This window comes from Belonocnema kinseyi, chromosome 2, assembly GCF_010883055.1.
Source record: "Belonocnema kinseyi isolate 2016_QV_RU_SX_M_011 chromosome 2, B_treatae_v1, whole genome shotgun sequence".
NCBI lineage: Eukaryota > Metazoa > Arthropoda > Insecta > Hymenoptera > Cynipidae > Belonocnema > Belonocnema kinseyi.
The window spans coordinates 90,357,280-90,382,155 of record NC_046658.1 but is presented as its reverse complement, the minus strand read 5'-3'; the positions used below and the strand labels follow the sequence as shown (position 1 = coordinate 90,382,155).

At 24.9% G+C, this 24,876-nt stretch overlaps 2 protein-coding genes across 2 annotated transcripts in view; one reads left to right on the top strand and one right to left on the bottom strand.

Annotated features, from left to right (window-relative positions):
- LOC117167510 overlaps positions 1 to 9,296 on the top strand; it is a 22,439-nt gene extending 13,143 nt beyond the window's left edge. Inside the window, exon 3 of the mRNA XM_033352508.1 lies at positions 9,170 to 9,296. The gene's annotated coding sequence lies outside the window, so the exon portion shown is untranslated. The remainder of the gene's footprint in view (positions 1 to 9,169) is intronic.
- Positions 4,439 to 24,876, bottom strand: LOC117167509 (docking protein 3). Its single transcript, XM_033352507.1, has 4 exons — positions 24,448 to 24,876; positions 19,573 to 19,746; positions 9,429 to 10,336; positions 4,439 to 5,495 (listed from the first exon to the last, which is right to left on the bottom strand). The coding sequence occupies exons 1-4, from the start codon at positions 24,517 to 24,519 to the stop codon at positions 4,997 to 4,999; spliced, it is 1,653 nt and encodes a 550-aa protein (XP_033208398.1). The 5' UTR covers positions 24,520 to 24,876; the 3' UTR covers positions 4,439 to 4,996.

The window sequence follows — 24,876 nt, the reverse complement described above, 5'->3', positions numbered from 1 at the left end:
GCATTTCAACTTTCCACCAAATATGAAATTTGAATCAAGAAGATTAATTTGGTACTAAAAAACACGAATTTACAACAAAATACATCAACTTTCTACCATAAATTGAATTTTTAGCTAAAAATAATCAATTTTCGGGAAACAGTCGACAAGTTAAATTTTCAGTTAAAAAAAATTGTACAAAACAAGAACCGAATTAAAAAAATAAATAAATAAATTTAGAAAAAAAGAATGATTAAAAAAGTAGTTCAAAAAAGCAATTGAATTTTCAATCGAGAATATTAACTTTCTACTAAAAAATACGAATTTACAATACAATACATACAATTTCAATCAAATAGTTGAATTTTAAACTCAAAATGATCAATTTGTCACAAATCATAGAATAGTCAAATTTTCAGATGAATTCCCAATAAAAAATTTAATAGATAGATCTCAATTAAAAACGAACAATTTTCAATCAAAGTCGGAAGTTAAGTTTTCAGTTAAAAAAAATTAATTTTTGATAAAAGAGTTTTTAATGAAAAATAATTAACATTCAGCGAAAAATAGTTGGATTTTCTTCGGGATAATTTTTTAGTCTACTGACCTAGAATCAATATTTTTTAAATATTTATTTCTAAAATTGTGAAAAAAATTATCTCTAACTCCGCTGGGATTCGAGCCTTTAAAACAAGTGGAAAAGAGAAATTTTTGAAAACGGAGAAAGCGTGTGAAGTCTGTATGTAGATTTGAAACTTAAATTAAATTGAAATTAAAAATTAAATTATACTTGTCAAAAAAAAAAAAAAACAAATAAATAAAAATAACTAAACTTTAATTTTTTCAAGCATTTCGAAAATTTCTTTTCATAAAATCTGATATCCCCATCCTCCTGGTAGTGTGATGCAGTTTTTGAACGGTCCCTAATAAAAAAAAAAAACGGAAATTTGTCGATTTAAATTAAATCAGTACTTTTGCATTTTTTAAATAAACTTTACATTTACATATTTTGCACAAAGCGTTCCTTCTCTTTAATATTACAACTCGTAGTTAAGGCACTAGATTTGAGTTTAGATCAGTCGTTCTTATCATCGTTCGTAAACTGACGAAAGGAAAAATGATTCTTCGTAAGTTCATTTTCCGAGCTTCAACCTCCGTAAGTAAAACTGAAGAAAAATACTCGTCTTGATATGATTATAAATATAAAGAAGAGGGAATATTCTAAGGGAACTTTCATAATTGAGCTTCTTTAAATTGAGATTTGAACAATCTTTAAGTAAACAAATTAAAATAAAGCATCGGCAGAAATAATTTCCACTCCATAACTTTTAAATTTGGCACAGCAACCTTTTTTTGTGTATTGTGCCCGGAAAATTACCCGAAAAATGTAAATTAGTAGTTTCACATGAAATTTAGAACAAAGACGGGATTTTTTTAAATACCTCAACATTAATTTATTGTATTCTGTACGTGACACTTTTGCGAATATTTTTTAAATAATTTTAAATTGTTTAAATAATTATTCTTTTTTGTGATTAATTACACAGTAAGTGAATGTTGAGAATAATGTTTTTGTTTGAAGAATTTTTCAATTATTCTAACAATGTATAGCAATTGTTTAAATAATTACAGTATCTATTTAAAAAAATATTCCTCCTAACATTCATGAATTGTGTAATTAATTCCTGAAAATACAAACTTTTCATGATCTGGCAGGGAAAAAAAGAGTTTAAATAATTCGAAATTTGTTTAAAAATACTTACAAACTTGTCACTAATCGAATAGATAAAATGTATGCTGAAGCAATTTAAAAAAATCCTTCTCTAGCATAAATTTTTAATAAAACTGTTAAACGTTTTAACTTGAAAACCTATTAAAACTCTGAAAAAATCAGCTATTAAGCTACTTTATGGAATTAAAATTATGGAAATTTGAAGATAAGACTTTTGTATCTTTGGGCGTCGTTCATATATTACGTAACTCTTCTTAAAACGATGTTTGGACAATTTTTTATGTGTACACTTTTCGATAATATATTATATAAGAATCATGTTTTAGACTAAATAGTTTCTGATAAAGTTATAAGTTTTTGAAATATCAAAAAAATTAATTATATTTTTTTAGATTTAATTAATTGAATATTGATTTCAAATTAAAAAAAAATGTCTTACACGTAATTTCCTCGTTGTCTTTAAAGAAGCTCTACAACGTTTTCTGGCGTCAATTTTGCATTTTTTGACTATTTTGAAGTCGCCCAAGAAGTATATTAAAAATTTGTTTCAAGTTTAAAAAAAAATACAAAAAAACTTAATTTTTGTTGGTACCTCGAAAAATTCTAAATTTATATAATTTTTTTAAAATATGATTATATTATTATTTATATTCGAAATCTGTACACACAATAAAATCGCAATAATTTTTAAACTCATCCAAGTTTTTGTATATATTTAAAACTTTAAAAAGAGTCAACTTTCGCACTTATTATTTTAATATTCTTCTAATAATCATTACGTTTAAAAATGTTACGTAACATTTTTTTATTTAAAATCATTAAACTAATAGGTTTAAAAAATCTATGTTAATGATAAAACTTTACAAAAGTAATTCAATGTTTATGTATAATTATTTAAACAAAATTTACTTTCATGTCTTTAAAATTGTATAGAATAAAGTATAAAGTATTATTTATTTAATAGAAACTTTATACTAAATACTACTTTATATTTTAGAAAAAATAAATAAAAATATAAATTCGAAATCTGATTTAAGCGCTACCGCGGATGCATTTTCCAATTAAAGAAAACTAACAGTATGGACGTAGATTTCAGTGAGTCAAGACCTCGTTGTTTATGCATCGTTTTTTGAATTTCATATATTCAAAATGAAGGCATGCAAATTTCTGAATTCGCACAATTAAAAAAAAAAGTATACAATACTGTAAGTTTGAACTTGGAAAGGCTATAAATAAGTTTCAAACTCAAAAGTTTTTATATGTTTCAAATTCAGGGTGGCGATTTGGCGGACAATTTAAAATTCCCAGTTTTTTCCCGGTCAAGTTTTTCCATTTTCTCGGTCAACTAAAAGTAACATTCATATATGTCGCAAAAGACAATTTATGCATTAAACCAAACAGATGAATTTTCCACTAAAATGATGAATATTTAACTGAATTACTTTAATTTTTTATCAAAAAGATGAATTTGTAAACAAAATATGAATTTTAACGAAATAGTTAAATTTTCAATGAAAGGAGACAAATTTTTAACCAGATAGTTGAATTTTGAACCATAAAAAAATCAATTTTCAACAGAAAATGGAAATTACATTTGTGGTAAAACAAAGTATTTTTCATCTTAAATGATGAATTTTCAACTAAAATGAAGAATCTTCAACTAAAATAGTTAAACTTTCAACCAACGAAAAAATATAATTTTTACTGAAAAAATATAAATTTTCAACAAAAACTTAAGTAATTAAGTTTTAAGTTAAGAAAAGCAATGTTGAACCAAAAAGGACGAATTTTCAACGAAAAAATACCATTTTGCAATGAAAAATTGAATAATTAACATTACGGTCAAAAAACAAAAAATGAATTTTCAACTAAAATTATGGAATATTCAACTGGAATAGCATTTTAATTTGTGGTAAAAAAAATCCTTTTCACGAAAGATGAAACAAGTTTTTAATCAAAAGGCTCACTTTTCAACTAAAGAAATGAATTTTTAATTAAAACGATGAATGTTCAATAAAAAGATTAATAGATTTTCTATCAAAAAGCCGTTTTAAAAAAATCAAAATATGTGAATGCTCAATGAAACAAATGCATTTTTAATTAAAAAAGACAAATTTACATATAAATTGGTACATTTTAAATTAGAAAAGATCCATTTTCATCTTAAAGTGGAGGGATTAAATTTTGAGTAGTAACAAAATAACTTTCAACCAAACTGATTCATTTTCAACTGAAACGATGAATCTTAACTGGAATAGTTTAATTTTATATCTGCCAAAAAGATTAATTTTCAAAAAATCAGATGAATTTTTTACAAAAAAAAACGAGTTTTCCACAAATTACATGAATTAAAAAAAATAGTTTAACTTTTAAATAAAAAATATTGTATTTCAACCAAATAGTTGAATTTTCCATTAAAAATACAATTCTTAACAAACAAAAAAATTGGATTTTCAGAAAAATAGTTTAATTTTCTACTGAAATAGTTAAATTTTTATTTCAAAAAATTGATTCTCAACAAAGTAGTTACATTTTTTAAAAACGATGAATTTTCAATTAAAATTATTAATCTACTAGCGAACGAAAATGGATTAAAAAAAAAGAGATTAACTTTTAACTACTTGAAGTACTTTCTTTTCCTAAAATTTGGAAGAAGGAACTTTTAAATTGTGACAAATTTCGACTTGAAACAGGGATTTTTTAAATTCTTTTCTTCTAAATCCCAGTTTTAATTCTTTTGAAAAATTCCCCTTCCAAGCCAAAAATTCCCTGTTCCAAGAGAAATTATATTTCCCAGTCCTAAAATAAATAAACTATAATTATTTTTCACTCATATATACTGCAAAAGTAAATAAAGTAGAAGTTACTTTTCTGAATTGACCAAAATTATTAAAATAATGAAAACTCGTATTTTGCTACGATCAGAAGTAAATTCACGGTTTTTAAATTTAATTTCTGGTCATTTCCTGGCCAAGTCGCCATCCTTAAATTCCATACATTAAGATTCAAAATGTTCAAATTGAAAAACGCTATTTCAAGTTGCAAAACCTTTAAAAATGAATAATCAACGTGAAGAATTAAAAAAAAATATCATAAAAATATAAACGATCCCTTAGAATAAACCATGGAAAGAACTAAAACTAGAAAGATTCCTAACAATTCTATTTCATTCCCTCGCTTTCGTACGAGGAAAGAAAATCGAACTTGATAAAAAGAAAAACTGTATAAAAATATAAATCATTGGAATTGGTTTAAGAAGACACCGTTTTTGGACAAAACGGCGTTTTAAACTCTCTTAGGTTTTGAGACAATCGCATATTCAGAGTCGTTATAGACCTTGTGTTCTGGTTCTGCGTTACTGTTTGTCGTTTTTTTCCTAATTACTCCATACCCTAAATGACTGTCATCCGCAAGTCTCACAGCATACATGTCATCGACTATATCATAGTCACTCAGTTTTTGATTCGGACTCACCTCGGCAGGGGGCGGAAGTGCCAATGATTTGGGAGGTACATTAATATTTGGAGTTCTGTATGCAGGATTATGTTCGGATTTGTGAATAGTTCCAAAATACTGGAGCTTATCATAGTCCGATTCGTCGGTTTTATTTGGGAGGGTATTGTGGATTATTGGTGAAGTTGGAGTGGGAAGTTCTCTACTTATCTGACTTCTGATTGAACTCTGAGTACTGAGAGGAAGAGGCGTCACGGTTTCGTACTGCGAATCCTCATTTTCTTTCTTCGCTTCGCCTGACCCTGAATTCAATCTCTCCATGTGTGGAACCCTTTGAAACAGGAGACCTGGATTAGAATTTTTTTTTTTTGGGAATTCTCTGATCCAATTTAGAGGCTGGCCGTTTTAATCAAAGGCAACAATTGCCGGTTCGGAACAGTATTTTTCACGGTCAATTAAAAAGTCGAAATCTAAAACTAACCATTTTTCCATTTGAAGTAGAAAAAACTGAGCTTCAAATGAAAGCAACCCAAGTGGAACTCTTGAATTTTAAACTTTTGAAATTGAAAATTGACAGTTTTTTAATTCAATAAATGTGTATGGGTAAAAATATCTCAAGTATGCCAATTTTAAATCTATAGTTCTATTTTTAATCACAGTTCTTGATAATTTTTTGTCTTCAAGAATGGATTATTTGCGACTGGTTCATCGAAATTTAATAATTGCGTTATGAAAATTTTTGTTAAGTAGTATAATTTACGTTAAAAAATTGTTCGGTGGTAATAAAACCTTTTTTTATTGTTTAAATAATCGTTTGTTTTAAACAATTGAAAATTAATTAAACTTCTCTGCCTGTGAAAGAATTCTTCCACGTTCCAATATGTTCTACAATCTATTTCGAAAATTTTGGTGAAAAAAATTTGTCTTTTGCAGTAGTTCAAAATTTATTGATTTTTTTGTGACTACTAAAAAAAATGAATTTTCAACAAAATAGATCCATTATTAACTAAAAAAATTGAGTTTCAAACAAAAGTTGAATGGTTAAGTTTTCAGTTAAAAAGATTAATTTAAGAAAATAATAATATTATCAAAATAGTTCACTTTTCCACAAAATAGATGAATTTTCAATTAAAAGAATGAAGCATCATTTAAAAAAATTAATTTTTTAATAAAGTGAATCAACTTTAAGCCAAGAAATTGGGGAACAATTGGGTAGTAATTATGTTGAATAAAATGAATTTTTAATCCAGCGGGTCAACTTTCTATCAGGTATAGTTTTTTTTGTCGAAAAGATGAATTTTCAACCAAGAAGATTAATTTTCTACTAAAAAAGAATAAGGTGGTTTAATTTTCAATTAAGCATAGATAAATTTTCTACGAAAAAAAGGAATCTTCAACCTAAAATGTTGTTTTTTAAGAGAGTGGTTAAGTATTCAATCACGTAGTTGAATTTTGTATAAAAAAATGTGAATTTCCAAAGGAAAATTGAATAGTCAAATTATCATTGAAAAGATTAGTTTTGAATAAAAAAATAATAATTTTCAACGAAAAAACTAATTCTTCCAACAAAAAAAAAATGAATTTTTAACTGAACTAATGAAACTCCTACCCAAGAACTAAATTTTTAATAAAATAGTTTAATCTTCAACAGATTATAGCGACATTTTTAATCAAAAAGATTAATTTTCTACCGAAAAAGTATTTTTTTAACAAAGCGGTTCAAACATTCAACCTAGTAGTTGAGTTTTAAACCAAAAAAGATTAATTTTCAATTTAAAAAATTTAGTAGTTGGTATTTCAAATAATGGAGATTTTCAATTTAAATTATTTTTTAAATCATTATTTCAAATACCAACTACAAACTTTTTTCTTGAAAATTCATCTTTTTTGGTTTAAAATTCAACTACTAGGTTAAAAGTTTCAACCGATTTAAAAAAAAATACTTTTTTGGCAGAAAATTAATCTTCTAGGATCAAAATTTCACCATACTTTGTAATTAATTTTAAATTGTTTAAAACAAACGATTATTTAAACAAAAAAGAATGTTTTTTACACCGAAAAATTTTTTAGCGTAAATTATACTTCGCAACAAAAACTTGTATAACTCAATTATTGAATTTCGATGAATCGTTTGCGAGTAATCTATTTTTGAAAAAAAATGATCAAGAATTTTGATTGTTATTAACTTTTTAAAAAATACATTTTTTGCAGAAATATTTTAGGGGAGATATTTTGATATAAAAACGAATCAAAAACTGTATAAATTCATTGAAAATAGAACTATCGATTTAAAATTGGCACACTTGAGATATTTTGACCTGTATTCAGATGTTAAATAAAAAAAGAGATCTTGACGAGAATTTTTTTTCGAAAATTCTCTGATTCACTTTACAGGGTGACGCTTCTAATCAAAGACAAAATTTCTCGGTTTTTACCCGGTTCGCAAACTTTTTTCACAGTCAGTGAAGTTTAAAAAATGAAACTCTAAAGTTAACAATTTTTCCATTATAAATAATAAAAAACTGAGCTGCAAATTAAAGTACTCCAAGTGAAAAAAAGGAATTTTAAACAAACGAAAAAAAAGTATTTTACATTAAACAGTTACATTTTCAACCAGGCATAAGCCTTCAATAAGAAAATATATATTTAACAATGTGGTTTAATTTTTACCCCAGTAGTTTAATTTTCAATTAAAAAAGATTAATTTTCAACAAAATAATTAAACTTTCAACAAAAGAGATGAATTTTCAACTTAAAATATAAATCTTTAACAAAAAAGTGATTTCTTAACAAAACGATTCAACCAAATGTTTCAAACAAATTAGTTGAATACTCAACCAAAGAAGAATTAATTTTAACCAAAAAGTTGAATTTTCATTAAAAAATGAAATTTATTCTATAACAGATGAAGTTTTTAATAAAAAAGATAAATTTTCACAAAAATAGTTGACTTTTCTGTCGAACAAAATTTTAGTCGAGTTTTCACGATCAAAATATTAATTTTTAAACAAGAAATAATTTTCCACAATTTTTAATCGAAAAAGATGAATTTTTAATAACATTTTTAAATTCCCTACCCAATAGCTGTATTTTTATCAAAAAATATGAAATTTATTTTAAATCTAAAGAGTTTTTAATCACAAAAACAAAGTTGAGTTTTCATTCACAAAAGATTCCAGTTCTCTGTAAGATTAAAAACGGAAATTTTGTAACAGAAAAATAAGCTTCTATGACAAAAATTGAATTTTCAATAAAAAAAAAAAACGAATTTTTTCAACCAAAAAGGATGAATTTTTAACAAAATAGTTGAATTCTCTACTAAATAGTTGCATTCTTATCCAAAAAATATTAAATTTTTTACTAAAACAGATGAATTTTTAATAAAAAACGACAACTTTTTGTATGAGTTGAACTTTCATCCAAAAAAGATTTCAGTTTATTTTTCAACGCCAAAATATAAATTAAAAAAAAAGTGAAAATTGTTGAATTTCCATCTATAAATAACAACTGAACACTTATTATTTGTAGAGAAGAGTTTAAAAAAAATAATAGAAAAAATTGGAACTCTCTAGCTAAACATTTTTCTATTAAAAGTAATAAAAAATAAACTACGAATTAAAGCACTCAATGTGGAACTCTTGAATTTTAAACTTTTGAAATCGAAGTTTAAGAGTTATGAAAAATTTTGAATTAGGTATTATAAGCTAAATAATAGCATAATTAAAAAACATAACAATGCAACTAATTATGCAAAAACTGCTGAAATATAACGTGGATAGATTTTTCTTCTACAAATTTGTCAAATTCCCGGTAAAAAACAATTCCCTCTCATTTCCCGGTTTTCCGATCCAGCGGCCACCCTGTTTCTTTCTTCATCGATGTACGTAGGATTTTTTTTACATTGCATAGTTTTTTTTATAAACAATTTTATAACGATTTTTTCATGAAAATTGAAACTTTTTCTTCAAAAGTGCACCATGTGTAATTTTTTTTTTTTTATTCCAGGTCAAAACTTGCGGGAGTTAGGTTTCCGGCTGTGGACCCTTAAAAAAAAGTCGCCGTTGCGCAGCCGCCATTGTTTCATGAACGAATTTGAAAAAAAAAACTTTTGTACTTTTTTTACAAGTATTATAAATCCCATTTTACAAAATTTCGTTTAATCTCTTTATTGAGCAAAAAAAAAAAAATTCCAGAAATATGCCTATTTTTTCGTGCTCTAGAGTGGTGTAACCCCATATAAATAGAAATAAAATCATCTCCTCACCTATCAATTCCATGAGTCCTCCAGGCATCACTTCTCACTTCAACGAGATCATAAGAGTTGTTCTCATCCTTGGAAGTTGTGCTGCTGGAATTGTCGTGATCCGGAGTTGCGATTGAATGTAACCTTCTGTATTTGCCACTCGTTGACGCTTCCGGAAACTCAATTTCAAGATACTTCTTGTCCAAGGGTGTGAGAATCGCCTTCCGGGGTGGCTTTGACGGTTTCTGTTTTGGAATTGGCGGCGGATGTTTGAACAAGGTGGTGGAGGCGACACTAGAAGTCGAAGAGATCAGATGTTTTTGAGATGACGAGGAAAAATCGATGTCGATCAGATGACCAGAGCAGTTTGGAGATGGCGGTAAAGGAGATCGAGATCCAGCTTCCATGGATAAGGCGGCGTGAAATTGAGCATCATTGCATTCTATACTTGGACTCGTTTCACCACTGAGCAATTTCTTCATGAACTTCATTTTCGACTCGATGCATCGGAAAATTTCCTGGCGATTTTTGTGCTCTAGGTGAAACGATCCTGCACCCGAATCGCATTTTCTCCCGGCCTCGAAGGTAAAAGATCCGTCTTTGTAACCGTATTTTCTAATGTACCTGTACGGCCAGGTGTAGAGGAGAACTTCATTATCGAGGAGTTTAATTTCCGCGGCTGCGACGACTAAAGTGTAGTTTTTTGATTCAAGACCACAGAGTTTCGAGGCATCGGTTTCAACTAGTTTTACGGAAAAAATTCCTTCGCCACTTGTGCAGTACAGGTCGTTGTCTTCCTCTATTTCGAAACTAGAGGCGTTGTCTTTAATGTTGTCTTTAAATGCTACGGATTGAAAGGCACTCATCCAATTGGTCATCTCGGATTCAGAGACACAACCGAAGTGATGGACACCCGATTTGGTAACGACCTGGGCATGAAAAGGGTATGGATGAAAATCAAAAAGTTTAATAATCGTCTCTCTGAAACAATTTTATTAAGGCCCCCCCCCCCACCTTGTTGGGTTTTGAAAAATCGATTTTTTTATTACATCTTCTAAAAGTGTAACATTTCAAAAGTATTCTCTGAAAATTTCATAAAGAATCGAGCATTATTTAGGGAGATATACCATTTAAAGTGAAGGGGTTTTGAGAGTGTTAATTTCTGTAGGGGTCCCTACCTCTTTTTGGGTTGAAGATGAGGCAGAGGACACATTATATGGTTCTGGAATCGATGACTCTACGTAAGTAAAGATTTTGATATGATATAAAAATTTTTTCTAGAGGTTTTCAACTTTTTGAACCTAAAATTTGAAAAATGTGTCGAAGCTAGATTTTTACAGTTTTTAAAAATAATTACGTCAATTGTTATCTTTCTCAATTTTTTAAAATGCGTAATTCGAAAATCTTTTACTTGAAACATTTTCCATTTTTGATTTTTTTGAAGCTTACATGTTTAATTTAAAGAATTTTAAAATGCTGTCTCGAAGTCTTGAACAATTAAAAATTAAAAGTATCTTCAACTTGAAAATAACAATTAATAATAAATTAAAAGGGAACAATAATTCATTTGACAAAAACATTCGAAATCTATTCAAACTTAATAATTTACAGATTTTAACGGTAAAATTTTTACTGTTTCAATTCGACAGTCCTAGTCATTAAAAAAATTCAAATGTCAGATTAAAATTTTATAAAATATTTTAAACTTAAAAATAACTTCAAATAGTGTATTTGTTATAAAATATTTTTTCAATCTTAAATATTTAATTTTGAACCCACTCAATTTCTAATATTTGAATTAAGAAAAGAAAATTGATTATTTAGCAATATTTGACTGTTTATTTAAGACAAGTAAACTGAAAACAAATATTTAAAATTAATAAATTTGAAACTAAATTGTTTGACATAGAATTGTGTATTTAAAAAATATTTAATTTGTAAATAAAATAGTTTAATTTTGATGTATAAGTAACAATTGAATACTTATTATTTGTAGACAAAACTTAAGTAACTTTAGGATGCAAAATCAAATTTAAATTTAAAAAAAATCTTAAAATTTTGTAATTTTCGACAATTTTGTAAATCTTTTAAAACCTTTTTTATATTTTAGAAATTGAATCTTTGAATTCTATAGCTTATCAAAGTTAAAAATTCTAAATTTGGAAGCTTTAAATTTTAATTAAAATTTTTAATATTTTAATTTTAAGTTTTTTATTTTAAAATTGTTTATTTGAAAAGAGTTATTACTGTATACGCATAAATTATTCAGCATTAGAATAAAAATTTTTAGAATTACACAACTTTTAAACTTCAATTTTAAAAGTTCAAAATTCCACAGTTCCATTTCGAGTGCTTTAATTTGTAGTTTATTTTTTATTATTTAAAATAGAAAAATCTTTAGTTTTAGAGTTTTAATTTTTTAATTTTATTTACTGGAACAAGGTTTGCGAACAGGGGAAAAATGTTTGGAAACTGGAAAAAACGGGGATTTATTAAATTTTGTATTGAATCCGAATCGTAAACATTTGTAAGTGAAAGATTTTCGACTTTCGCTTTGTAAACTGAATCATATCATAATTGAAAAACTAAAAATTCAACTGATTATTTAATAAACTATTAATTTACTGTCATTTCCTGTTTTCCCCGGTCTTATAAAATTCCCGGTGTCCCAGCCCAGAAAACAATTGAGATTTAAACCCGAAAAAAGGCATTTTCAACAAAAAAGTAAAATGTTGAACGAAGCATTTGAAATTTTAACCAAATAATAAAAATTTTCACCAAATAGTAGAATTTGGGACCAAGAAATTAATAGTTGAATTGGGACCAAGAAATTAATAGTTGAATTTTCAAGCAGATAATAACATGTTTAACCAAAAAACTTTAATGCTAAACCGAAAAATAATGAGTAGTTTTCCATGAAAATAACTTCACTGTTAACAATTAAAAAACAATTTTTCTACTAAAACATGAATATTTTCTACCCAAAAAGACGGTTTTTCTACCAAATAGAGGAATTTTCTATAAAAAATGAATTTTAAATCCAAAAAAAGACGAATTTTCCATCAAAAAGATCAGTTTTCTAGTTGAAAGTTAAATTTTGTAGAAAAAATATTTTTGTTTTAAATCCAAAAAGGTGAGTTTTCGAGAAAAAAAGTTGAATTTGTGACCACGAAAATGAATCTTCAATCAAATGCTCGAGTTTTGAAATAAAAAAAGATTAAACTTCAAACAAAAAAAGTAACATTTTCAAGCCAAAAAGATGAAAATTGTAGAAGACAGTTAAATTTTCAACCAAAAAAGATACATTTTCAACAAAAAATTATGATTTTCTACCGAAAGATGAATTTCGCATCCAAAAAGACGAATATTCAATAAAACTGTTGAATTTTCGACCAAAAAAAGATGAACTATTAAGAAATTTTTCGAACTTTCAACAAAATAATTTATTTTTAAACTAAATCGTCGATTTTATCACTAAAAGAAATAGATTATGGACCAAGAATGTAATAGTAGACTTTCCAATTAAAAAAGATGAATTTTCAATCCAGAAAAAAGAATTTTCAATAAAAAAGGACGAAATTTCTAGCTAAACATACAAATGTTCAACAAAACAATTGCATTTTCTAACAACAGCAAAAATAGATTACTTTTAAACAAAATAATTGAATTTTAAATAAGATAATTAAATTTTCAATAAAGAAGTAGCATTTTGAACAGAAAAGTCATACGCAGTAGACTTTTCAATTAAAAAGAATTAACTTTTAACCATATAAAACGAATTTTCAACCAAAAACGATTCAGTTTCTAGCAAAAGATGAATTTTCAAAAAATGATTCCATTTTTTTAAATAGTAGACTTTTTACCAAAAATATGACAGTAGACTTTTCAATTAAAAAGGATTAACTTTCAATCGTGAAAGATAAATTTTCAACCCAAAAGATGACTTTTCTAAAAAAAGATAAATTTTCAACCCAAAAGGACCATTTTTTAAAGAAAACGGTTGAATTTTCAAGAAAAGAATTCAATTTTCAAAAAAATAGTAGAATTAAAAAATATATATATGACAGTAGACTTTACAATTAAAAAGTATTAAAATTCAATCGTAAAAGATAAATTTTCAACCCAAAAGTACCATTTTTTTTTAAAGAAAACGGTTGAAGTTTCAAGAAAAGAATTCAATTTTTAAAAAAATAGTACAATTAAAGAAATATATATGACAGTAGACTTTACAATTAAACAGGATTAAAATTCAATCGTAAAAGATCAATTTTCAATTCAAAAGATGACTTTTCTACCAAAAGATAAATTTTCAACCCAAAAGGACGATTTTTTAAAGAAAGTAGTTGAATTTTCAAGAAAAGAATTCAATTTTCAAAAAAATAGTAGAATTAAAAAATATATATATGACAGTAGACTTTACAATTAAAAAGTATTAAAATTCAATCGTAGAAGATAAATTTTCAATCCAAAAGATGACTTTTCTAAAAAAAAGATAAATTTTCAACCCAAAAGGACCATTTTTTTAAAGAAAACGGTTGAAGTTTCAAGAAAAGAATTCAATTTTTTAAAAAATAGTAGAATTAAAAAAATGTATGACACTAGAATTTACAATTAAAAAGGATTAACTTTAAATCGTAAGAGATAAATTTTCAATCCAAAAGATGACTTTTCTACCAAAAGATAAATTTTCAACCCAAAAGGACGATTTTTTAAAGAAAGTAATTGAATTTTCAAGAAAAGAATTTTAAAAAATAGTCGAATTTTTAACGAAAAATATGGCAGTACACTTTACAATTAAAAAGGATTAACTTTCAATCACAAGAAAAATAATTACATTTTTAACCAAATAGTAGTATGTTAACCAAAATAGATGCATTCTGACTCAAAATATAATAATAGAGTTTTCAAATAAAAACAGTTAACTTTCCAACGAAATAGGTGACTTTGTAAAATAGTTTAAGTTTCAATAAAATAATTAAATTTTCAACAAAATAGTAGTATTATAAATCAAAAGATATAAATTCCGAACCAAAAATGAGAATTCAAAAACATATTTTTATCGCAACATGCATGATTTTTTAGGGATTATCAGGCAGTAAGCCCATTTTCGAAAAATTTTCTAATCTAGATTCTGGTTATGTACGGCCACCCTTAAAATATGACAAAAATAAGTATTAGGATAACTTAGGGTGTATAGCGAGCAGCCAATTTAAAATTCACGGATTGGTCCCGAACAAATTTTTCTCTGGCTACCTATTTAAAGACGTTTTTTGAAATTTGGCAATTATGTATTTACACGCGCCAAACTTAGCCTCAATCAGAGACTTAAATGATAAATATTAATCGAAACGTAAATATTTTATCGACCACGAGCATGACACCGCCTGCTTATCGATGCTTGCTTAAGTTCGGTTAATGTAAATTCTATGAAATTTCGATTCTTTTCTCTTGAATATATCAGTTGAAAGTTATCGGTATTATCGAATCAACCAGCCAAAGTGAGGTTATTATGTAAAATTTTTAAATAAGATATTGCAAAAATCGTGCAAATTTCAATGTTTTATAAAATTTAGATGAGATTTGATTCAGTAATTTTTTCCAACATTCTTGGGATAATTTATGAGGTAAATTTATATCGTATCGTACCAAATTATCATTATTATTGTGAAAAATTCCGCTTGCATGGTGCAACATATTTATAGTTGAAGCAACAAATTTAGTAACATTTCAATACTTTTTCTGCTGAGAGAAATATTGTTTGGAAAATATATTAAATGAGTAATCATATATTTTAAGATTTTTTAAAATTTTTTTGTTGTAACGCTGTAAAATGTTTATTATACTAGATTACAAAAATTTAAAACATCTAAATTTTGCAATCTTTTTATAATATCGTCTTTAAAAATGGACAAAATCAGGGTTTCTACTCAAACTTCAAGAAAAGACTCTAGGATCTTTCCGGGGTTTCCCGTTCAAAAATTACAATTTTTCAGGTTGAGTTTATAATAATAATTCTTCAATATTAATTGTTTTATGATATTGAATTTAAACATAATTAAAAAATATAGAAATCAAAGAAAAAATGTGTAATGTAAATTATTGTAAAAGTGATTTCAGACTTCAGGGCCAAAAATGCTTTTAAAACAGGGGAGATTGGATAATAAAAAAAGAGGAATAATTGGGGAATAAATAATTTTAAATAAAATTAATGTACCATATTGCTAAGATTTTAAGTCGAAATATATTGAATTTTCAAACAAAAAAGATGAATTTTTAAGTGAAAAGGTCGAATTTTCAACAAAAGAGTTGAGTTTTCTAAATAAAAAGTCGAACGTGTTAGAAAATATCTGAATAGTAAACGATTTTCAATCTAAGAAGATGAATCATCAATCAAATGATCGAATTTTCATACGAAAAAGATTGTGAAAATTTCTGCTTGCATGGTGCAATATATTTAAAGTTCAAACAAAAAATTTCGAAACAGTTGAATACTTTTTCTGCTGAGAAAAATATTTTTTGTAAAATATATGAAAAGAGTAACGATGAAGTTTCTATGAAATTGATTTAAAAAATTAAAAACATTGAAATATGCAATATTTTTAAAATATATGAAAAGAGTAATGATGAAGTTTCTATGAAATTGATTTAAAAAATTAAAAACATTGAAATATGCAATATTTTTATTATATCTTCTTTAAAAATTAACCAAATAAGGATTCCTACTCAAACTTAAGACAGGAAAAATTAGATAATTAAAAAAGAGGAATGATTGGGGAATAAATCATTTTAAATCAAATTAATGTGCGTATAATACTACTAAGATTTCAAAATATATATATTTTTTTTTAAATATTGTAATTTTCAACAAATAAATATGAATTTTGAACTCAAAAAGACGAATTTGAAACAAAAAAATTAGTTTTAAAATAAAAAGACGAAAGTTTTAGAAAATATATGAATAGTAAACGATTTTCAACTTAAGAAGATGAATCTTCAACCAAATGATCAAATTTTCTAACAAAAAAGATTAAACTTCAAACAAAAATTTTTTTTCAACTAAATAGTTGAATTTTCAAGCCAAAGAAGAATCTTTTATAAGATAATTGAATTTCTCACCATGAAATATCAATTTTCAACTAGAAAAGATGCCTTTTCTACCAAAAGATTCATTTTTGATTCAAAAGGATGAATTTTTGACCAGAAAAGGAATTATTAAGAAAACAGTTGAATTGTCAAAAAAATAATTACAATTTTAGCCCAATAGTAAAATTTTTAACAAAAAGAAATTAACTTTCAACTATAAACGATAAATTTCCAAACAATAAGATTACTTTTCTACCACAACTGGAATTTTCGATCCAAAAGGATAAATTTTCTATCCAAAAAGATGAATTTTTAATTAAACACCGTTGAATTTTTAACAAAATCGTGGAATTTTTAACAAAAGGAAATTAACTTTCAACCATAAACGATGAATTTCCAAAGAATAAGACTACTTTTCTACCAAAAGTGGAATTTTCAATCCAAAAAGATAAATTTTCTATCCAAAAAGATGAATCTTTAACCAAACGGTTGAATTTTTAACAAAAAGAAACTATTTCTTGGCCAAAATTATAATATAAGAATTTTATAAAAAATAATTAACTTTCAACTATAAAAGATAAATTTCAAAACAAGAAGGTTAGTGTTATATCAAACGTTTAACTTTCAATCCAAAAGGATAAATTTTCTATCCAAATACATGAATTTTTAACAAAACCGTTGAATTTTTAACAAAAAGAAATAAATTCTTGGCCAAAATGATAATAGTAGAATTTTAATAAAAATTAATTAACGTTTTAACTATAAAAGATGCATTTTTAAACAAGAAGATTACTGTTCTATAAAACGTTTAACTTTCAATCCAAAAGGATAAATTTTCTATCCAAAAAGACGAATTTTCAACAAAACCATTGAATTTTTAACAAAAAGAAATTAATTCTTAGCCAAAATTATAATAGTAGAATTTTAATAAAAAATAATTAACTTTCAACTAAAAAAGATGAATTTCCAAACAATAAGATAACTGTTCTATCAAACGTTTAATTTTCAATTCAAAAGGTTAAATTTTCTATCCAAAAAGATGAATTTTTAACAAAACCGTTGAATTTTTAACAAAAGGAAATTAATTCTTGGCCAAAATTATAATAGTAGAATTTTAATATAAAATAATTAACTTTTAACTATAAACGATTAATTTACAAACAATAAGATTACTTCTCTACTAAAAGTTGACTATTCAATCCAAATCGATACATTTTCTATCTAAAAAGTTGAATTAAAAAAAAAAAGAAATTAATTCTTGGCCAAAATTATAATAGAAGAATTTTAATAAAAAAATAATTAACTTTCAACTACAAAAGATGAATTTCAAAACAAGAAGATTAGTGTTCTTTCAAATGTTTAATTTTCAATCCAAAAGGATAAATTTTCTATCCAAAAAGATGAATTTTCAACAAAACCATTGAATTTTTAACAAAAGAAATTACTTTTTGGCCAAAATGATAATGGAAGAATTTTAATAAAAAAAAAAAAATTAACTTTCAACTACAAAAGACGAATTTCAAAACAAGAAGATTGGTGTTCTATCAAACGTTTAATTTTCAACTCAAAAGGATAAATTTTTATTAAACCAAATAGTTGAATTTTTAACAAAATAATTAAGTTTTCCATCAAATAGTGGAATTTTTACAAGAAGAGTTCAATTCTTAATTCAAAATGTAATCGTAGACTTTTCAAATAAAAAGAATGAACATAAAATATAGAATTTTATGGAATGGTATTTGACCAGATAAAGTTGAATAATTAAAGATATTATAAGTTTATCCTATATAGGTCTACATTTATTGTCTCGTCTCAATATTAAAATAATTTTATTTAAATATAGATTTTATAAGTTGTGAAAAATGTATCCCCAGCTGCGCTTCTAATTTTTAAATTACCTTTTAACCAGAAGAAATGACTTTTTAATCAAATGTATTTGAATTTTCAATAAAATAATTCAATTTTCAACCAAATACTTGACTGTAAATTTAAAAGTAGATTTTTTAATGGAAAAGAATTCACTTTTAACCAAAAAGAAAAATTTTTCTACAAAAGATGAATTATGAATACAAAAGAACGATTTTTCTATCTAAAGCAGTTGAATTCTAAGCCAAAAAGGTGATTTTACAAAAAAAATAGTTGAATTTTTAAAAAGATAATTAAATTTCAATCCAATGTGTAGATTTTTTAACCAACGGAAATTAATTTTGAATCAAAAATGATAAATTTTCAACCAAAAAGGGTAACTTTTTAAGAAAATAGTTGAATTTTCAACAGATTAATTATATTTTGAGCCAAACAGTAGAATTTTTAACAAAAAGAGATTAATTCCGGACCAAAATTATAGTATTAGATTTTTTAATACAAAATAATTAATTTTTAACTATAAAAGATGAATTTCCAAACAAAAATATATCTTTTCTACCATAAGTAGTTGAATTTTCGACCCAAAAAGATGATTTATTCACAAAAAATATAGTAGTAGACTTTTCAAACAAAAAAAATTTACTTTCAACTGAAAATGCTAAATTTTCAACCAAAAAGGGCCACTGTTTAAGAAAATAGTTGAATTCTCAACAAAATAATTAAATTTTTAACCAAAAAATATGAATTCTTAACCGAAAATTTAATAATGGACTTCTCAATCCTAAGGAAGAAATTTTGTGTCCAAAAATACGAAGTTTTAACAAAACTTTTAAATTTTCAATCAAAAGAGATGATTTTTGAACTTTTCAATTTGAAAAAATTGACTTTCAAACAAAAATGGCTTCAAAAATTAAAAAAATCTATTCTGGCTATTATTTCTTTAATTAATTGTACTATAAAAAATAATTTTTATACTTTCAGACTCGAGCCACAGATATTATTTTTAATATGACTTAAAAAATATCGTAAATGGTTTATATAAAAAAATATTATCATTTAATAAAAAAAAAATTAAATAAGATCTTAAAATTGCTTTAGATATTTTTCTTTGAGTTCTATTTAAAAACATTAAAAACTAATTGTATAATAAATTATTATTCGGAAAATCCGTTTCCTTATGCTAGAATTAATCAGAATATTTCTCGAAGAAACTTACGGTGAAAACATTAGGCTGATTGCTTGGTGCAATTTTAACACAAGCTTCTAATGTTATAATTCGCTGAGTGAGTTGTTGTGTTAAAGCTTCATCTTGGTTATCGTATACTTCCAGTCTGTCGATTCCATAACTACTAGCTTTAAATAGTTGGCAAAACCTTTTGTGCCAACTTTTCTGTGAATAAGAAAAGAATAATATTTAAAAAAATTAGATCAGAAATTGAAAGAGGTATTTTAATTAAATATAAAGAATGATTTTAATTTAATTTTTACATAGAAATCTTTGTTTAAATTATTATATTTAACTTAGAAACTATTTTTAATGATTTATATTCAAAATTGTGGGACTTTTAACATTTTACGATATTAAATTTTGCAAGCTTTGAATTGAAAAATATTAAGGCTATTAATTTGAAATCATACAATTTCGAATCATTTTTTAACAGTATAATTTGAAAGTTTAATTTTTTTTTAATTCGATTGAAAATGTTGTGAATTTAAAACGCTTCAAAAATATAATTAAAAAAACAAAAACTCATTTTAAATTTATTAATTTTTAGACTTTAAATCGAAATTTAAAAAAAGGAAAAGAGAAATTGAGAAAAAAAGTGTCGAAAAAGTGATTTACTAGCAGTTTTTTATTCTCATAAAATTATAAGAATTCAAGAGTTGATAAAAATAAAATTTAGTTGATGGAAAAGGTACGTTGTATTATGCAAATATGATTTCTTGAAGTCTTTTTTAAGATTTTAGTGTGCAATAAATTTATGTGCCGATAGTAAAATTTTAGATAATGATCGCATAAAAATACTTTTCTCTTTATATGAGCTACATAAATTTGCATTATAGCTATAAATAAAAATTTATAAGGTTACAAAAATTTCATTTTATTTATATAATCACTTTTGGTATGGAAATAAAAATTCAATTTCAAATTCCCGTTTTGCACAAATGTTTTACGGCCATTGAAATGAAAAAATTCGAACTTTTATACCTGAAAATTTGTTCATTTAAAGCAATAAAAAGGTTAAAAAGTGGAAATCCACGCCATAATTTTCAAAATTATATAAGTTTAAGCACGACATTTTAAAAATAGGAAATTAAAAAAAAATTAACAACTTATAAATTAGAAGTCAAATTATGTATTTTTATTTAAAGTCGTTTTATGTTAATTAAAAATGGCACAATTAATAATGTAACGCTCAAACTTTGAATTAAAACTCTGAAATTTTAACGATTTAAGGCTGTTTTAAACAATTCAGTTTCAAATAGTACAATTTCTAATATTTTATAATTGCGAATTTCAAACGAACAGTCAAACATTTATAAATACTGAAAAATTGTCCTTTTAAATTAAAATTTTTCACACTAAATGCCTTAAAAACGGAATAATTTATAATGAAACAATATTGGAATAGGATCTGAAATTGAAAAAAAATTTTTGATCCTGGATCTATAAATCTGAAATGATTTAAAAATTGAAAATAGTTTACAAAGTTTCAATTGGACGCCTATATATCATGTTTATGAAGCTTTTTATTAAATTATGTGAATATACCATTTTTAGACTTGCTTTTAACGCAAAGTTCACTTTTTCTTTGAATCTTCCACAGTTAAAAATAAAATAAAATTTAAAACTGAGATTTCCAACGTTGAAAATTGAAGAAAAAATAAATAAAACTAATTTTTTACATTTAACCGATAAGACATTTAAATCGTAAAAAAATTCAATCGAGGAAACTTTCCATCATTTTCAAATCTTTTTTTTATTTAAAAGAAATTTCAACAAAATAGATCAATTAAAAAAAGTTCAAGTTTTAAATATAAAGATGAATTTTCAACCAAGAAGATTACATTTTTACAAACAGGTCATATATTTAAAAAACAGGAATTTTACACTAAATAGTTGAATTTTTAACTAAAAAATATTATTTTCAAAAAAAAAATATAATTATTTTTCAACAAAAAATCAAAAGGTTAAATTTGAAATGAAAAAATTAATATTTAATAAAAAAAGAAGAATTTTCATGAAAATAGAAAAATCATCAACCAGAACCGATTAATTTTTATCAAACAGTTACATTTTTAATATATAAAAAATATTTAGTTGAAAATGTATGTAATTTGTTGAAAATTCTTATTTTTTAGTACAGGATTCTTCTGTTTTGATAACAATTTTATGTATTTTCTTGAAAATTCATCTTCTCCGGCAGAAAATTAATTTTCTTATTTGAAAATTTAACTATTTGGTACAAAATATATGGTAGAAAATTAAACTAATTTGATTAAAATTGAATGTATTTCGTTAAAAACTCATCTTTTCCGGCAAAAAATTAATTTTCTTATTTGAAAATTTCAATATTTGGTACAAAGTATATGTATATAGTTTAAAATACATGTTTTTGGTAGAAAGTCAAATGTTCGTTGTTAAAAATGCAATTTATGGTAAAAACAAGAATTTTTTTTAGTTGAGAAGTCAAGTAATTATTTGAAAATTCATTTTTTATGTTACATTCAATTGTTTATTATTTAAAACTAAAATATTTTTTTGTTTAAATATCAATTAGAACATTTTTTTCAGGTAATTGGTATTTCCAGGTTGGAAATGAAACTTTTTTGGTTTGAAAATTCAACTAATTGGTCGAAAGTTGAACTACTTTGTTAAAAACTAATTTTTTGGTTGAAGACACATAATTCTGGTTCAAAATTCATCTATTCTTTTAAAAACTTTACTCATTTATTGAAAATTCACATTTTTTGGTTTTAAAATGAATGGTTTTAGCTGAAAATTTAACAATTCAATTTTTTGCTAAAATTTTTTGTTTTTATTAAAAAATTGATTCGCTTGGTTTAAAATTCAACTATTTGGTAGAAAATATACCTATTTTGTTAATAATTAGTATTTTTTGGTAGAAAATTCAACTATTTGGTACAAAATTAAACAGGTATGTTTAAGATTCGTTTTTTTATATATTAAAAATGTAATTTATGGTTAAAAATTCATGTTTTTTGTTATGCTGAACTGTTTTTCATTTAAAATTAAAATAGTTTGTGGTTTAAATATCAACTGCAACATTTTGTGTTGAAAAATAGTATTTCCAAGCTAAAAATGCAACTGTTTGGCTTAAAATTTCAACTACTTGGTCGAAAGTTGAACTACTTTCTTAAAAATTCATGTTTTTGGTTGCAGATTCATAATTTTAACTCAACTTTCATCTCAATTATTCCATTTTTTGTTAGAAATTTATCTTTTTTAGTAGAATATTCGTATCTTTAGTAAAAAATTCATTAACTTGTATTAAAATTTAACTATTTTTTAGAAAATTCAAATATTTGGTAAAAAATTAAGCTGTTATCTTCAAGTTTCGTTTTTTTTTAAATTTAAATTCTTTCTTCTCCATAATAATTACACTACATCATTTTAGGTTAAAAAATAATCTTTTTTAGCTTAGAATTTCAATTATTTGGTTACAAATTTTTAAAACAAAAATTATGCCTGGACTAAAATATAGAGTAAAATTTCGATTAACAACAGATTCCTTGTTCAAAAGATTTAGCTGAAAATTTATTTCGTTCGTTGAACATTTTTATTTTCTTGGTAGAAAATTGAACTATATTTTGGAAAATGTATGCATTTTGTTAAAAATACATCATTTTCGACAGAAGATTAATCTTCTTAGTGAAAAATTGAACTATATTTAATAAAAAATATATTCGATTGATTTACAATTCGTATTTTTTTTTGTAAAAATCAACTTTTTTTTGTTTGTCAATAAGGCAATGCACGGTTAGAAGTTCATCTCTTTTAGTTTAGGATTCTATTATTTTGTTGAAAATTTGTCTTTTTTGGTTATGTTAAACTGTGTTTCATTTAACAATAAAATCTTTTGTAGTTTCAATACCAACTATAACATTTGTTGTTGAAAATTAGTATTTTCACGTTGAAAAGACAACTCTTTTGTCGCGAATTCGTCCCTTTGGCTTAGAAATTCAACTAATTTTTTGAAATTTGAACAAGTTCGTTAAAAACTAATTTTTTTCGGGTTGAAGCTTTATTATTTTAGTTCAAATTTACTTCTTTGTTTGAAAACTTAAATAATTTGTTGAGCATACTCCCTTTTTGTTTTAACTAAATATTTAACTATTCCATTTTTTGTTTAGTAGAAAATTAATCCTCTTGGTTTATAAATTATAAATTTATAAACTTATTAATAAATTTCTAAATTCATAATAAAAGTTTATAAATTAATCTGCTTCAGTTGAATCAAGTATTTTGTTGAAAATTCGCCCTTTTTTGTTATATTCAACTGTTTTTTATTTAAGACAAAAATATTTTTTGTTTTAAATATAAACTATTAAAGTTTTTTGCAAAAATTCAATTCCTTTGTAGACAATTCATCTGTTTTGTATAAAAATTATCTAATTTCTTGTGGATATATCTTTTTGGTTGAAAATTGAGAAAATTTGTAGGTAATTAACGAAAAAGAAATAATTTTTAAGAAAACGTAAAGAAATAGAGGCATTAGCAGACGGTTCTGAGAAAATATTGATTTAAGTGTAATTTTTTCAAAATAGTAGTATAATAGTCCCATTTTGTCCAAAAAAGGTGTAAAATAATGTCAACATCGTGGCGAATCCGAGGCCTTTTCTTACAAAAAAAAGATTGTATTAAATTATAAAAATAACACTTTTGAAGATTTGAGAATTAAATATTACACTATTATCAAATCCGTGAAGTTGAGTTAAACATGAAGCTGGTCTTATGCTAATTGTGGAACGTTTGATAGATAAAGAAAGATAGGAATTTCCTTTGTATGTAGTATAAAAGCAAAAGCCCATAATGTCATGCATGCACCTATTCAAAGATATCGCTAACCTTGAGCTGGCCTAACATTCCTTGTGGTGGAAAAAGCAACATCCCTTGTTGCACAGGTTCTTCGACTTTCATCGTTCAAAAAAAGAACGAGGACACCAATGTACAACACTGTCGGAATGATTTTAAATCCCTCTTTTGACGAAAATCAACTTTTTGACTTTCACTCCACCTTTTCCTGTCACTATTTATCTCTCCTCGTCTGGCACATATTTCCTTTCTTCTCTGTCTTTCTCTTCCTAGAGGTTTGACACTTTTCGGAGCAACTATTTCCGAATTTTCAACCCATCGCAAGCTCCAAAAATATGACAACTTGAGAGAAGCACACAATCAATTTGATTCGGGTCAGCAGTCAAATATTCCTACTGCATAAGCTCTTAATTACGTGGATTTTTGCTTTAAAAAAAATAATAAACCGTTCCTTCTATCTAC